The 13,534-nt window shown below is 42.7% G+C and overlaps 1 protein-coding gene across 2 annotated transcripts in view; it reads left to right on the forward strand.

The window, feature by feature from the left end:
* LOC121277008 (tolloid-like protein 1) overlaps positions 1-13,534 on the forward strand; it is a 427,048-nt gene that overhangs the window by 384,389 nt on the left and 29,125 nt on the right. For both annotated transcript variants that reach the window (XM_041185854.1, XM_041185863.1), the window contains exon 19: positions 828-955. In XM_041185854.1, the coding sequence (XP_041041788.1) occupies positions 828-955 (128 nt within the window). The remainder of the gene's footprint in view (positions 1-827; positions 956-13,534) is intronic.

The raw sequence follows: 13,534 nt of genomic DNA on the forward strand, positions 1-13,534 counted from the left end.
GCCTGAGAGATAAAAAGTATGTACTTCCTCTTCCTCTCGGTGGCAACTGAGGTGAACTATGCCTGTTCTCCATTGACCATAAAGGGAATAAAATTTACTCTAAGACCATCAATATAAGATGGCATTTATGTTCATCTAAGCCTATTTGAATATATTCCCACTTTCAAGTAATGCACCCTCAGTAAATCCATTGCTAGGATATAGTGCCAAAAGAAATAAAGCAGGGATAGTTAGTGATTTGAAGTTGGATTCTTCAAATATTAGTCCACACATTCTGTTGTCCAGTATTTTCATGAAGACACTAGCATTTCTATTAAACTAGCATGGATACAAACACATCATGTATTTGTACACCGATATTCATTGAACCAAACATTATACTTTCAAGGAAATGTGGCTATTGGATTTGAAATTCAGTGTATTTTCAGTTCTTTTTATGCTGTTTAAAAATAAGGGATTGAGGTTACAATCAGATCAGCCAAGATCTCACTGAATGGCTGAGCAGGCTCAAAGTGCCGAATGACCTATTCTTGCACCTAATTTGTATGTTTGAATGCCTTACAGACTATTGGAACACAGCATAGGCATAATTACAGCTAATTAAATGCAATACTCACACCAATTTCCTGCTTCTTATTAAACATTTGCTCTCATGACATCAGAATACATTCTACAGATATTGATAATTAATTACTTATTTTAGTGTTTATATTTTATCCTTTTACAATGCCTTTGTGAATAAATGCTTCTTGCTTAATTATATAATGTGATCTTAGCTATACTGTCAGTCTGCTCAACAACTAATCGCCCTATTTTTTCCATCTCAGCTGAATGTGAACACAAGATCTACAGTGCCACTGGTATCATCACCAGTCCCAATTGGCCAGATAAATATCCTAGTCGCAAAGAATGTACATGGGAGATCTCAGCAACTCCTGGCCACAGAGTGAAGATAGTAAGTTTTTGATTATAAAAGATAACTCTACCAACTGCACTTCTTTCAATATTTCCATCAGTTACAGGGGCTGATTTTACTTAATGGCTGTGCTAACCATAAATGAGTATTGCTGAAAAAAGAACATGTTGAAGCTTTTCATATTGCACCCATCAGACACTTCACGAGAATACCAATAAAGGGGAAAAAAAATTTTCACTGGTGCATTCTCCACTACACCTCTACCAATCATAGTTCACTTGCCCACCAATCAGCACTCTCTTTTCATACAGTATAAATTATTGTTTTCCCCAGTATTAGTATTCTTGCGAAGTGTCCTGATGAGTGTAAGACGAAAAGCTTTGACATGCCTTTTTTTCAGCACTACTCAAGTACTGTACTACCAAATGACTAGTTAACCATAAATGCTTAAACTGTCTATCTCAAAATAATGACTAGAATTTTAAATCCCCTCCCTCACTGTGAAGGTGCGTAGGAAAGGGTTAAACTGAAGCCATTTCCAGTCTTTGTAACTCTTAATATAGAATCGTGCCATCAACAAGGTTCCCTGCAAAGGCAGGTGGGGGCCGATTTAATATTCAGAAGTCACAGCTCGATAGTGTCATTGAGACCACAACACAATATTTAAATTGAAGACCGGGGAACCCCGCCTATCTGTGCCTGACAGCAGAGCCACTACAGGAGATGCCAAAGGCCAGAAGAGGCTAAGGTAAGTCTCCAAAAATTACCTCTAATTACCTCTGCAGGAGTGCTTCCCCCAGACCTTGCAAGGAACCTTTGGCCTTCCCAAACCCAACCTCCCCTGATCGTGATCGCACAGGAATCTCCCATCCATAGGTCTTTATCTGCTGTTTTCTACCACCAAGTTACCATTCCCACCCATTGGCCAGGTAATGAATCTGGCAAGGTGTCAGTTTGGGCTCTGGGAGCATATATCTTATTGCAGTCCTGCAGTTAAAATTGGCAGTCTCCACATCCATGAACTCTCCAGTGTGCCACCATTCCTGCCACCAATTAAAAATGAAGGGAAATGTTTCTGTATCAAAAAGGCAATATGCTTATTTAGCTTTTCCATTTTGTAAAACTGAAGAGGACCCTGTTTCGGCCATGAAGTACTGTACAGTCATTGTCATTAAGAACAAATGGGAATACCATAAATCTTTGCACTTCCTGCTAATTCTGTTTAATCTATAAAACACTAAACTGTACAATAACACTTAGAAAGGAATGGTATTTTCAAAGCAGTAAAGAACTGAAGTTGCAGCAAGAGATTGAAAGAACCCACATGGCTGGTTTATCTTGTGATATGAGGAGCTTAAAATGACAAACTTCGAGTGTTGCATGTGCACTGTGTTAAACAGAAGTTCCCCCTTCCCAATTACTGTAAAAATAGAAGAAGTTCCTTTTGTCACTGGTATAGTGTAAAGAGCTTTATTGTGTATATAACTCATGCCATTTATGACCTAAGAGTGTTTGATGCAGATATTTCTCAGTGCAGACATAAGTCACCATGATGAGCAAAAAAAAAACCAAAACCATAGCAATAAATATATTCCAGTTTTTAAAAAATATATATATTTGTCCAAAAGTGTACCTAATTTAATCCGATTTCTTTAGAAATATAGCATACGTTAAACTACATTTAAAAGCGATCTGTAAAATTTTGCCTCATTATATGCATTGCTATCAATTTTGAGTGCTTGATGATTAGTGTATATTTCTTAATTCTGACAAATGAATAGTGCATTTAATGCCACTCCACCCTTTGGTTCCTATAAACTACTTTCTTCAAGCAATTTTCACATGCTGGGTAAATTCAGAATTTGAATGTGGAACTCCTTTTCAAGGGCAACGATTAATATAGAGTGCAAACCCCTAGTGTTTTGGCTGGGCTCCAGTGAGAATTAGGTTAGATGGGATTGCTGTAAGAGATTCAAAATGTGGTATTAACAGCATGTTGTATTTTACTACTTTCAGTTATTAAAATGAGGTGCATCTTAATCCTTAGTCTGTTGCTAAAGCAATATATCATAATTCTCAAATAAAATATTATTGATCCAGCATCAAATTAGTTTTAGCAGTTTGTACTGCATGATCAGGAAGGATCAGAGGTGCATTATTTTTTGGAGAGCTTTCAAAGAATCTATTATTTGATACATTTGGCCAGCTGTATATTAAAAGCTGTCCAGTAAACTTAAAGATAGACTGACATTGTGAAAACAAAACTGCAACGAATTAAGTTCTAAGGTATAAAATATCTCAGAGCATATAATCTTATCAACTGTTTCTAATTAATTAAACTTGTCCTCAAAAGTTTAAAACCTAAAATGTGAAGCTAAAGGCTAAATTCATCAATCCCAAACTCCCAGTGAAGGGGCACACTCAAAAGGACGCCTAGGTTGGAGATCAGGCTCCAAAACTTTAAAACCAATTCTCCAGTCTATATAGAATTTCATAGAATTTACAGCACAGAAACAGGCCATTCTGTCAAACATGTGGTTGCTGGTATTCATAGATCACATGATCTTCCTCACCCTCTTTCACCAAATCCAAACTGCATTCCTTTGGGCACAGCTACCCATCAGGAGCTCAGGATTAGTGAAATGATCTTACTCTGATTCTGACAAACACTTTTCCCTTTTTTTTTGAGGCTGCCAGCTGCCCCTCTCCAACCTCTGTAAGTAAGCTCCACCAGGGAGACTGCTTCAGACAAATTGACCCCATTTGGAGCGAGTCTCATCAGTTCCTTTGACTGATAGACGGGTACCGATAGTCTCTAGCACAGCAGAGGATGGTCTTAAATGTTCATTATTTTAAATCTGACCCAGCCAGAGACCTAAAAGAAAACAGCACTTCCCAACCGCAGGGTTTTTTCTTCCCCTTTACATTCTTTTTTCCTCTCAAGTTGCAACGTTACCTGAATGTTCCCAGCTGGTGAAGGCGATCTCTATCTTTCTGGAGGAGTTTCCAATGGGAGCAAATGCCACTTAGTTAAATCCAAGCCAGCAGATTGGGCTTGCTCACTGCAGGGTTGAGGTGGCTGGCAGAAATCATATCCTGATCCTCCAGGGCACTTTCTGGAAAATCCAGCCTGAAGCTTTTTCATCTCCAAAATTAAGATCATAGGCTCTGCTATCTCTGTATCTTCTCCTTCCCTCACACCATCCATTCTTCCTTTCAACTCAGCCTGACCAGCCTCTATTCTTTAGAGTTTCTCTTCATTTTCTCCTTTTTGATATTCTCTTCAACATCATCAAATTTTACCTATCATCTGGTATCATCCCCACTCCTTTCAACTCCACTGTCATTATTCTCACCTTAAGTCTACCAGTGATTCTTCTATCATTTTTAAGCTATTGACCTGTTAACTTTTTCATGTTTTATGAGTTTTTTGAATTGCAGTAGTGCTATCCTTCCAGCTTCTCATTTCTCTCAACACTGCCTGTTTGAGTTGTTCCAATCTGACCTACCCATTGAGCAAAGACAATGAAGTCACCAGTGAGGTTTTATGTGACTCCATTAAAGGCTCTCTGGCATTCTTTTCCTGTCCTTTCATTGATACTACTTTTTCTTTCATTGAAATTATTGATCATTACATTTTCCTGCTCCACCTTTCCACAATCAACATCCTTGACACTCCAGTTCCACTCCTACCAAAGGATGTCATATTTTCTCATTCCGCTTGTCCTTCAGTATCTATAGTATTTCTCCTTCCTGCCATCATCTGGATGCAATCCCTCAGTAATATTCATTGGAAGCACAAGTTTATTTGATACATACACCATTTCCATTAGTTTACATGCTGCTGCACTATCAAACTGTCAATTTGATATCATGTCCTAGTCATTTGACAACTTCGTATAACTCAAAACTGGGAATTGAAGCTGTTCTATTTTGCTCCTGTCAGCACCTGCTTATCTCTGGTTTTGACTCCATTAATACTTTCAGATGCCTCCAGCCAGCTGAATCCAACAATTCACCCTTGAATTGATCTCCAATCCTGTTTCAACCCAATTCTGATCAAGATCACATCCTTCCATTTCTGACCATCTGATATCCTCGTTTTTATTTCATCATCACTGCTGCTGAAATCCTCAGCCATATTGTTGTGACCTTACAGATAAATGGACAGGACTACACATGGAGGCGGTTGCCCCAACCACTGGCTGGAAAGTCAGGGGTGAGCCCGCCACCATTGGCCCTGGAAGCCATGACCCAATTTGATGTTATTCAGTCAATTAGTTGTCTGAAGTCATAGCTTCCACCTCTCTGAGACAGGTTTCCGCTACCAAGAGCTGCCAGCTAATCAGAGGTCTGGCAGCTCTTCAGTATCAACCGTGGCACCAGGAGTGGTTTGGGACTCCATCAGTTCCTGGACCAGCGACAATGGAAGAGGCCCGGAGCACAGGTAGTTGGTGTCAGGGTTGCTGGGGCCAATCCTGCTGAGATTGGGGGGATGTAGATTTGTGAGGGTGGGTGAGAGTCTTCCAGTGGGAGTGTGGGGGCAGCCCTTACCCCCCACCACCCTTCCCCCCACCCCACCAACCTCAGTGCTGGTATAATACCAGCGCCGGCAGGGACAGACTATTTAGTGACCATTAATTAGGCTAATGGCAGGCAGGCTGCACCCCACCTACACCAATAGAGGTGGGAAAGCGATGGGCCTGGCATACCCCACTTTTATGTCCCCTCTCTCCCAGCCCACTTCTGGAGAGAGGGGTGTAAAATTCCAGTCAATGCTTGCCTCACTGTGTTCCACACCAGCAGCCACAGGTCATTACTGCTGATCCAAAATCCCATGGCCTGACTTTCCCTCTCACGAAGTTCCACATACTTATTAATAGCTGCCCCACCCCTCAACTCTGATCCCTCATCTCTCTTAACAAATTACAGCACAGGCTCACCTCACTCTGTTTAACAAAAATTAAATGAACCAGCAGTATGACCCATATATTTTCCTTCCGTTCTGAATTACTGCTTGTTCCCTATTCCACCATCGGAAGCTAATTTTTCAGCCAATATATCCCTTCTCTCTGGAATCTCCACCAAAATACATTTTGCTTTTATCTCTCTGCTCTCTGCCTTTAAAATCATCCTGAAAACTCATCTGTTTGACCACGCCTTTGGTCTTTCCTAAGTTCATTCACTGTTTCCCAGTGTTAACCATTTAGTTTTGTTAGCCCTCTGAGATGTTCTTTACTGTGAACAGCGCTACATAACTAAGTTTTTTATTCTGTTGACATTACTGCATCTGGTGCTCTGATACACAGCCATAAATCCAGGGTTTCAATAACCTTATTAATTTAGTTAACATTAATTCAACTCTTTCACACTTTTGAGCTGAACATTTTCTCCAGGATAATCCCCAGATGTTCAGTTATTTAAACAAAGCCAGTATTTCTCTTAAACAAATCTGTGATAATTCTTCAACAGAAAAGAAAACCAATTAAATGCAGAAAAGTATTTCTTCTTCCAAAAGCAAACACTATCAGTAACAAGTACTCCCAAATTTAAATAGCATAGACAACTTCAGCATATATTCCCTATTAGAATGTCCTTGTGATATGCCATATCCTCAGCTGTACTAGCAAGACACTTCCATTCCCACACTAGCCAGCCATGTGATGTCTCTGATTGAGATTACAGAGTTGCTTTTAGGAATAATTTGTTGCACCCAACCAGAAAGAGGGTGGGGTGGGGTTGTAAAAGGGGGTGATGGAACGTCGTATTTGCCTGAAACAAAAGAATGGGAAATGTGTATAGGTTGAAGTAGCATAAGGGAGCATCCTTCAATTTATTACACAATAATTCAATTGTTCATCTAAGTACAAACACATTAAACAACTAATTAGATGCGATAATGCAAACTCATTGCAGTGTTAATATTTTACAGATCTTTCTCCAAAGTGTCACATAATCTGAGCTCCAATGGTAAACCTATCTTCAATAATTTAATGATTATAAACTTCTGTTGATACCAAAATAATTATATTCATGGCTTATTCAACTTCAAAACTATGTCCCATTAATCATAGAGATTAAACTATAATAAACAAGGCACTAAACAAGTATTCCAGTATTGAACTCTACAAATGTAATGGCTATCCTAATTGGAAATAGTCATTTGGTAGTACAGAACTTGAGTATTGCTGAAGAAAGAGACATTCTTTGTGAAAGCTTTCCATCGTGCACTCATCAGGACAACCCACAGGAATACCAAATGTAAAAGGAATAACAACTTATACTGTATGAGAAGAGAGAGCTGATTGGCAAGTGGACCCTGATTGGTAGAGGTGTTACCATGGAGAATGCACTAGTTGGTGGTGACTGCCAAGCATTGTTTGAAATTTAAACAAGACAACTTGATTCTGATTGGTCAAAATACTGCCCTGAGGAATGAACCAGCAAATGGCTGTCACTTCAAAAACAGAATTACCTGGAAAAACTCAGCAGGTCTGGCAGCATCGGCGGAGAAGAAAAGAGTTGACGTTTCGAGTCCTCATGACCCTTCAACAGAACTTGAGTTCGAGTCCAGGAAAGAGCTGAAATATAAGCTGGTTTAAGGTGTGTGTGTGGGGGGCGGAGAGATAGAGAGACAGAGAGGTGGAGGGGGTTGGTGTGGTTGTAGGGACAAACAAGCAGTGATAGAAGCAGATCATCAAAAGATGTCAACGACAATAGTACAATAGAACACATAGGTGTTAAAGTTAAAGTTGGTGATATTATCTAAACGAATGTGCTAATTAAGAATGGATGGTAGGGCACTCAAGGTATAGCTCTAGTGGTTTTTTTTTAATAATGGAAATAGGTGGGAAAAGGAAAATCTTTATAATTTATTGGAAAAAAAAGGGGGAAACAGAAAGGGGGTGGGGATGGGGGAGGGAGCTCACGACCTAAAGTTGTTGAATTCAATATTCAGTCCGGAAGGCTGTAAAGTCCCTAGTCGGAAGATGAGGTGTTGTTCCTCCAGTTTGCGTTGGGCTTCACTGGAACAATGCAGCAAGCCAAGGACAGACATGTGGGCAAGAGAGCAGGGTGGAGTGTTAAAATGGCAAGCGACAGGGAGGTTTGGGTCATTCTTGCGGACAGACCGCAGGTGTTCTGCAAAGCGGTTGCCCAGCTTACGTTTGGTCTCTCCAATGTAGAGGAGACCACATTGGGAGCAACGAATGCAGTAGACTAAGTTGGGGGAAATGCAAGTGAAATGCTGCTTCACTTGAAAGGAGTGTTTGGGTCCTTGGACGGTGAGGAGAGAGGAAGTGAAGGGGCAGGTGTTGCATCTTTTGCGTGGGCATGGGGTTGTGCCATAGGAGGGGGTTGAGGAGTAGGGGGTGATGGAGGAGTGGACCAGGGTGTCCCGGAGGGAGTGATCCCTACGGAATGCCGATAAGGGGGGTGAAGGGAAGATGTGTTTGGTGGTGGCATCATGCTGGAGTTGGCGGAAATGGCGGAGGATGATCCTTTGAATGCGGAGGCTGATGGGGTGATAAGTGAGGACAAGGGGGACCCTATCATGTTTCTGGGAGGGAGGAGAAGGAGTGAGGGCGGTTGCGCGGGAGATGGGCCGGACACGGTTGAGGGCCCTGTCAACGACCGTGGGTGGAAAACCTCGGTTAAGGAAGAAGGAGGACATGTCAGAGGAACTGTTTTTGAATGTAGCATCATCGGAACAGATGCGACGGAGGCGAAGGATCTGAGAGAATGGGCCCCAGCTATGCCTGTCTCTTTATGGGGTATGTGGAACATTCCTTGTTGCAGTCCTATTCCGGCCCCCTTCCACAACTCTTTCTCCGGTACATCGATGATTATTTCGGTGCCGCTTCATGCTCTCGTCAGGACTTGGAAAAATTTATTAATTTTGCTTCCAATCTCCACCCCTCCATCATTTTCACGTGGTCCATCTCTGACACTTCCCTTCCCTTCCTTGACCTCTCTGTCTCAATCTCTGGTGATAGACTGTCCACCAATATCCATTACAAACCCACCGACTCCCACAGCTATCTCGACTACAGCTCCTCACACCCCACTTCCTTTAAGGACTCCATCCCATTCTCTCAGTTCCTTCGCCTCCGTCGCATCTGTTCCGATGATGCTACATTCAAAAACAGTTCCTCTGACATGTCCTCCTTCTTCCTTAACCGAGGTTTTCCACCCACGGTCGTTGACAGGGCCCTCAACCGTGTCCGGCCCATCTCCCGCGCATCCGCCCTCACTCCTTCTCCTCCCTCCCAGAAACATGATAGGGTCCCCCTTGTCCTCACTTATCACCCCACCAGCCTCCGCATTCAAAGGATCATCCTCCGCCATTTCCGCCAACTCCAGCATGATGCCACCACCAAACACATCTTCCCTTCACCCCCCTTATCGGCATTCCGTAGGGATCGCTCCCTCCGGGACACCCTGGTCCACTCCTCCATCACCCCCTACTCCTCAACCCCCTCCTATGGCACAACCCCATGCCCACGCAAAAGATGCAACACCTGCCCCTTCACTTCCTCTCTCCTCACCGTCCAAGGACCCAAACACTCCTTTCAAGTGAAGCAGCATTTCACTTGCATTTCCCCCAACTTAGTCTACTGCATTCGTTGCTCCCAATGTGGTCTCCTCTACATTGGAGAGACCAAACGTAAGCTGGGCGACCGCTTTGCAGAACACCTGCGGTCTGTCCGCAAGAATGACCCAAACCTCCCTGTCGCTTGCCATTTTAACACTCCACCCTGCTCTCTTGCCCACATGTCTGTCCTTGGCTTGCTGCATTGTTCCAGTGAAGCCCAACGCAAACTGGAGGAACAACACCTCATCTTCCGACTAGGGACTTTACAGCCTTCCGGACTGAATATTGAATTCAACAACTTTAGGTCGTGAGCTCCCTCCCCTATCCCCACCCCCTTTCTGTTTCCCCCTTTTTTTTTTCCAATAAATTATAAAGATTTTCCTTTTCCCACCTATTTCCATTATTAAAAAAAAAACCACTAGAGCTATACCTTGAGTGCCCTACCATCCATTCTTAATTAGCACATTCGTTTAGATAATATCACCAACTTTAACTTTAACACCTATGTGTTCTATTGTACTATTGTCGTTGACATCTTTTGATGATCTGCTTCTATCACTGCTTGTTTGTCCCTACAACCACACCAACCCCCTCCACCTCTCTGTCTCTCTATCTCTCCGCCCCCCCACACACACACCTTAAACCAGCTTATATTTCAGCTCTTTCCTGGACTCGAACTCAAGTTCTGTCGAAGGGTCATGAGGACTCGAAACGTCAACTCTTTTCTTCTCCGCCGATGCTGCCAGACCTGCTGAGTTTTTCCAGGTAATTCTGTTTTTGTAATGGCTGTCACTTATTTTGTTTAGCTGAAACAGGTGCAATATGTGTACATGTTCTTCCTGTCTACAAAGAACAGGGCCCTGTGTATTCATATATGTAGCTTCATATTGGGGAAGATGGTAAAGTTCAGTACAGGCAAATGCACCACACTACGAGCCTGACTGATGGTCTTCAATTGGTTGTCAGCATAATTCTTAGCACACTGAGGAATATTTAGCAAATGTCATCCAATCATGGAATCACATCTAATGTTGGACACAGTGTTTTGAGTTTTGCAAGCACACGCTGGTTGGGTACAGTTTGTATCTTGCCCATTGCGAAAGAGTGGAAGGAACATACTGTTTGATACAATCCACCAGTCTTTGGAATGTACAGCCTACATACCTAGCATCGCACTGGCACTAAAATTCACATACCATATTACTCATTTGTGTGATAGGCAGAATGTCTTTTTGGCTTGATGACAGCATCCTGTTAGTGGCCAATACCACTTGTGTTGATACTGCATAGTAGCAGCATAAAACACCTGTTGCTCAAATTTTTGAGATAGATGACCCTGGAAGAGCAAGATGAGGTAGACTGGGCACTTTTCAGGGCCGAAAGTGATGGCCTTAGGCCCGTTCATGAGTTTGCGTAATACATAGCGCAAAGTGATCTGCTCAGGATAGCCATTTTCCCACCGAATGCCTTTGATGCACCATATTTTGGCATAAAGTTTGCATGGTGAGCAAATGGCTCGGGCCCTATTTATGAGGTTCCTGTTAAGGCTATTCCTTTGGTGCATGGAACTGCACAAAATATTTTATTCATTTATGGGATGTGGGCATCACTGGCTAGGCCAGCATTCATTGCCTATCCCTGATTACCCTTGAGAAGGTGGTGGTGAGTTGCCTTCTTGAACCGCTGCAGTCCATGTGGTGTAGGTATACCCACAGTGCTGTTTAGGAGGGAGGTCTAGGATTTTGACCCAGGGACCGTGAAGGAACGGCAATATATTTCCAAGTCAGGATGATCAGTGATTTAGAGGGGAATTTCCAGGTGGTGGTGTTCCCATGTGTTTGCTGCCCTTGCCCTTCTAGATGGTAGTGGTTGTGGGTTTGGAATGTGGTGTCTAAGGAGACTTGGTGAGTTCCTGCAGTGCATCTTGTAGATGGTACACACTGCTGCTACTGTACGTTGGTGGTGGAGGGAGTGAATGTTTGTGGATGGGGTGCCGATCAAGGGGGCTGCTTTGGTGTCAAGCTTCTTAAGTGTTGTTGAAGCTGCACCCATCTAGGCAAGTGGAGAGTATTCCATCACACTCCTGACTTGTGCCTTGTAGATGGTGGACAGGCTTTGGGGAGTCAGGAGGATTCCTAGTCTCTGACCTGTTCTTGTAGCTAAGGTATTTATGTGGCTAATCCAGTTCAGTTTCTGATCAATGATAACCTTCAGGATGTTGACATACATGCATGTTGACCAGTGAAGATAGGCTTGTGGTAGGCCATGGTAGAAACCCCTTGGCAGATTTCTCAACTGGTACACCAAGGAAAGAGAGGTCATTTGACTGCTCTATTTCAAAGGTGAATTCGAGCGCATGATGGAGCCCATTAAGACATGTAAGGAAATTGTTACATGCAGCTGCAGATTTAAATATAGCAAACGTATAATCCACATATTGGAAATATGCAAGTGGTCACAGGTTAGTTGTCATTTCATCGAAGATGCGTTTCTCATGGAGCCCAACAAAGATGTTTGCAAGAGCTGGGCCTAGAGCGGATCCCATGGCAATGTCATCTTTTTGGGCATACATGGTATCATTAAAACTGAACACAAATGCGCAAGTTGCTGTTTTCACAAGTTGAATGAATACTGATTTACGCAATGGTGGTGGGTCCAGATCGCCATGATATAGTGCTGCAGCGCAAATATCTATGGCTTCCTTAAGTGGAATATTGGTGAACACGCTAGCAATGTCAAATGAGCACATGGATACAGCATTGGTATCGATATGCAAGTCCTGCCTGATCTTTGCAAATGTGAAGGAATCCTTCACTGTGTATGTGGGAGAATTTGCTCAAAATTGGTTGTAAAGGTTCGCCTCACCATTTTGCTGATTCATTTATTGGAAATAATTAAATCATAATTTGGCTCAATGCATAGAGTAATTCAGCTTATCTAAATAAAGTCAACGTGAATCATAAGTTAACAACTGTCTTTAACATCTTAAACGTAGTCAAACTTTTGTCTCAAGTAAGCATCTTTCATTGCTTGGTTATGCAACAATTTATAAATAGAAATATATCATCTTACCTAAAAGAACATGATACGTGTATTGCTTGAAGTATCATAAGATAGCTACTTCAGAGCTCAATCTCTCCTGCTCCTGAGTAGACTGGTCCATTGTTTCTCAGAGTGTGTTTGGTTGTAAATTGACTTTTATGGGAAAAAGCCAACAGAGGGTATATTTGCAACAAAATACATATTAAACCAGAACATTGAAAAACAAAGTGATACATAAAAAAAGAGGGGTATGATTTCTTGAGGGTCTCACAATAGGAACAAGAGTAGGACATTTAGCCCCTTAACCCTGTTTCAGCATTTAATTAGATCATGGCCAATCTGCATCTTTTCTCTATATACCTGCCTTGGTTTCATATCCCTTGATACCCTTGCCACACAAAAATCTATAAGTCTCAGCTTTGAAATTTTCAATTGACCTACAGTGGAATCATCCCAGATTTGCACCAAGTGAGGTGGCTGGCGGGAAAAGGAACATTTTTCCCTCCGGCCGCAATGGCGGCTTTTCACATCATATCGTCCCAATCCCGCCTCATTAATCATGCCTTCCCAGGAAACATGCCGTTTCGATGGTGGGCAGGCTCTCATTTGCCCGCCACACTATCACCTCACCGCTTCCTCACACCAGGTACCATATTTAAAGTGCAGCCATGTGCACACCTCTCAGTGCTCCTGGTCCATGACTGCTGCAAAGAAGATGTATCCCCAAAAGGCAAGAAAACTACAGCTTCCCAGTTTAGTGATGTGTCCCTCGAGCGCCTTTTGGACGTCATGTCACTGTGATGTCCTCTACCTCCACTCTAGCTGCAGGAGGGTCAACAGCATCAGCATTCTGGCTTGGGAGGTGGCGGCAGCAATAGTCAGTGCCACAAGAGGATGACTGATCTCCTCCATTCTGCCAGGGTAAGTCGCTCTTCTCATCACTCTCAACTCACACAATCACAAACCTGTCACACATCCACAGT

This window comes from Carcharodon carcharias, chromosome 1 (assembly GCF_017639515.1).
Source record: "Carcharodon carcharias isolate sCarCar2 chromosome 1, sCarCar2.pri, whole genome shotgun sequence".
In the NCBI taxonomy this organism is placed as follows: Eukaryota; Metazoa; Chordata; class Chondrichthyes; order Lamniformes; family Lamnidae; genus Carcharodon; species Carcharodon carcharias.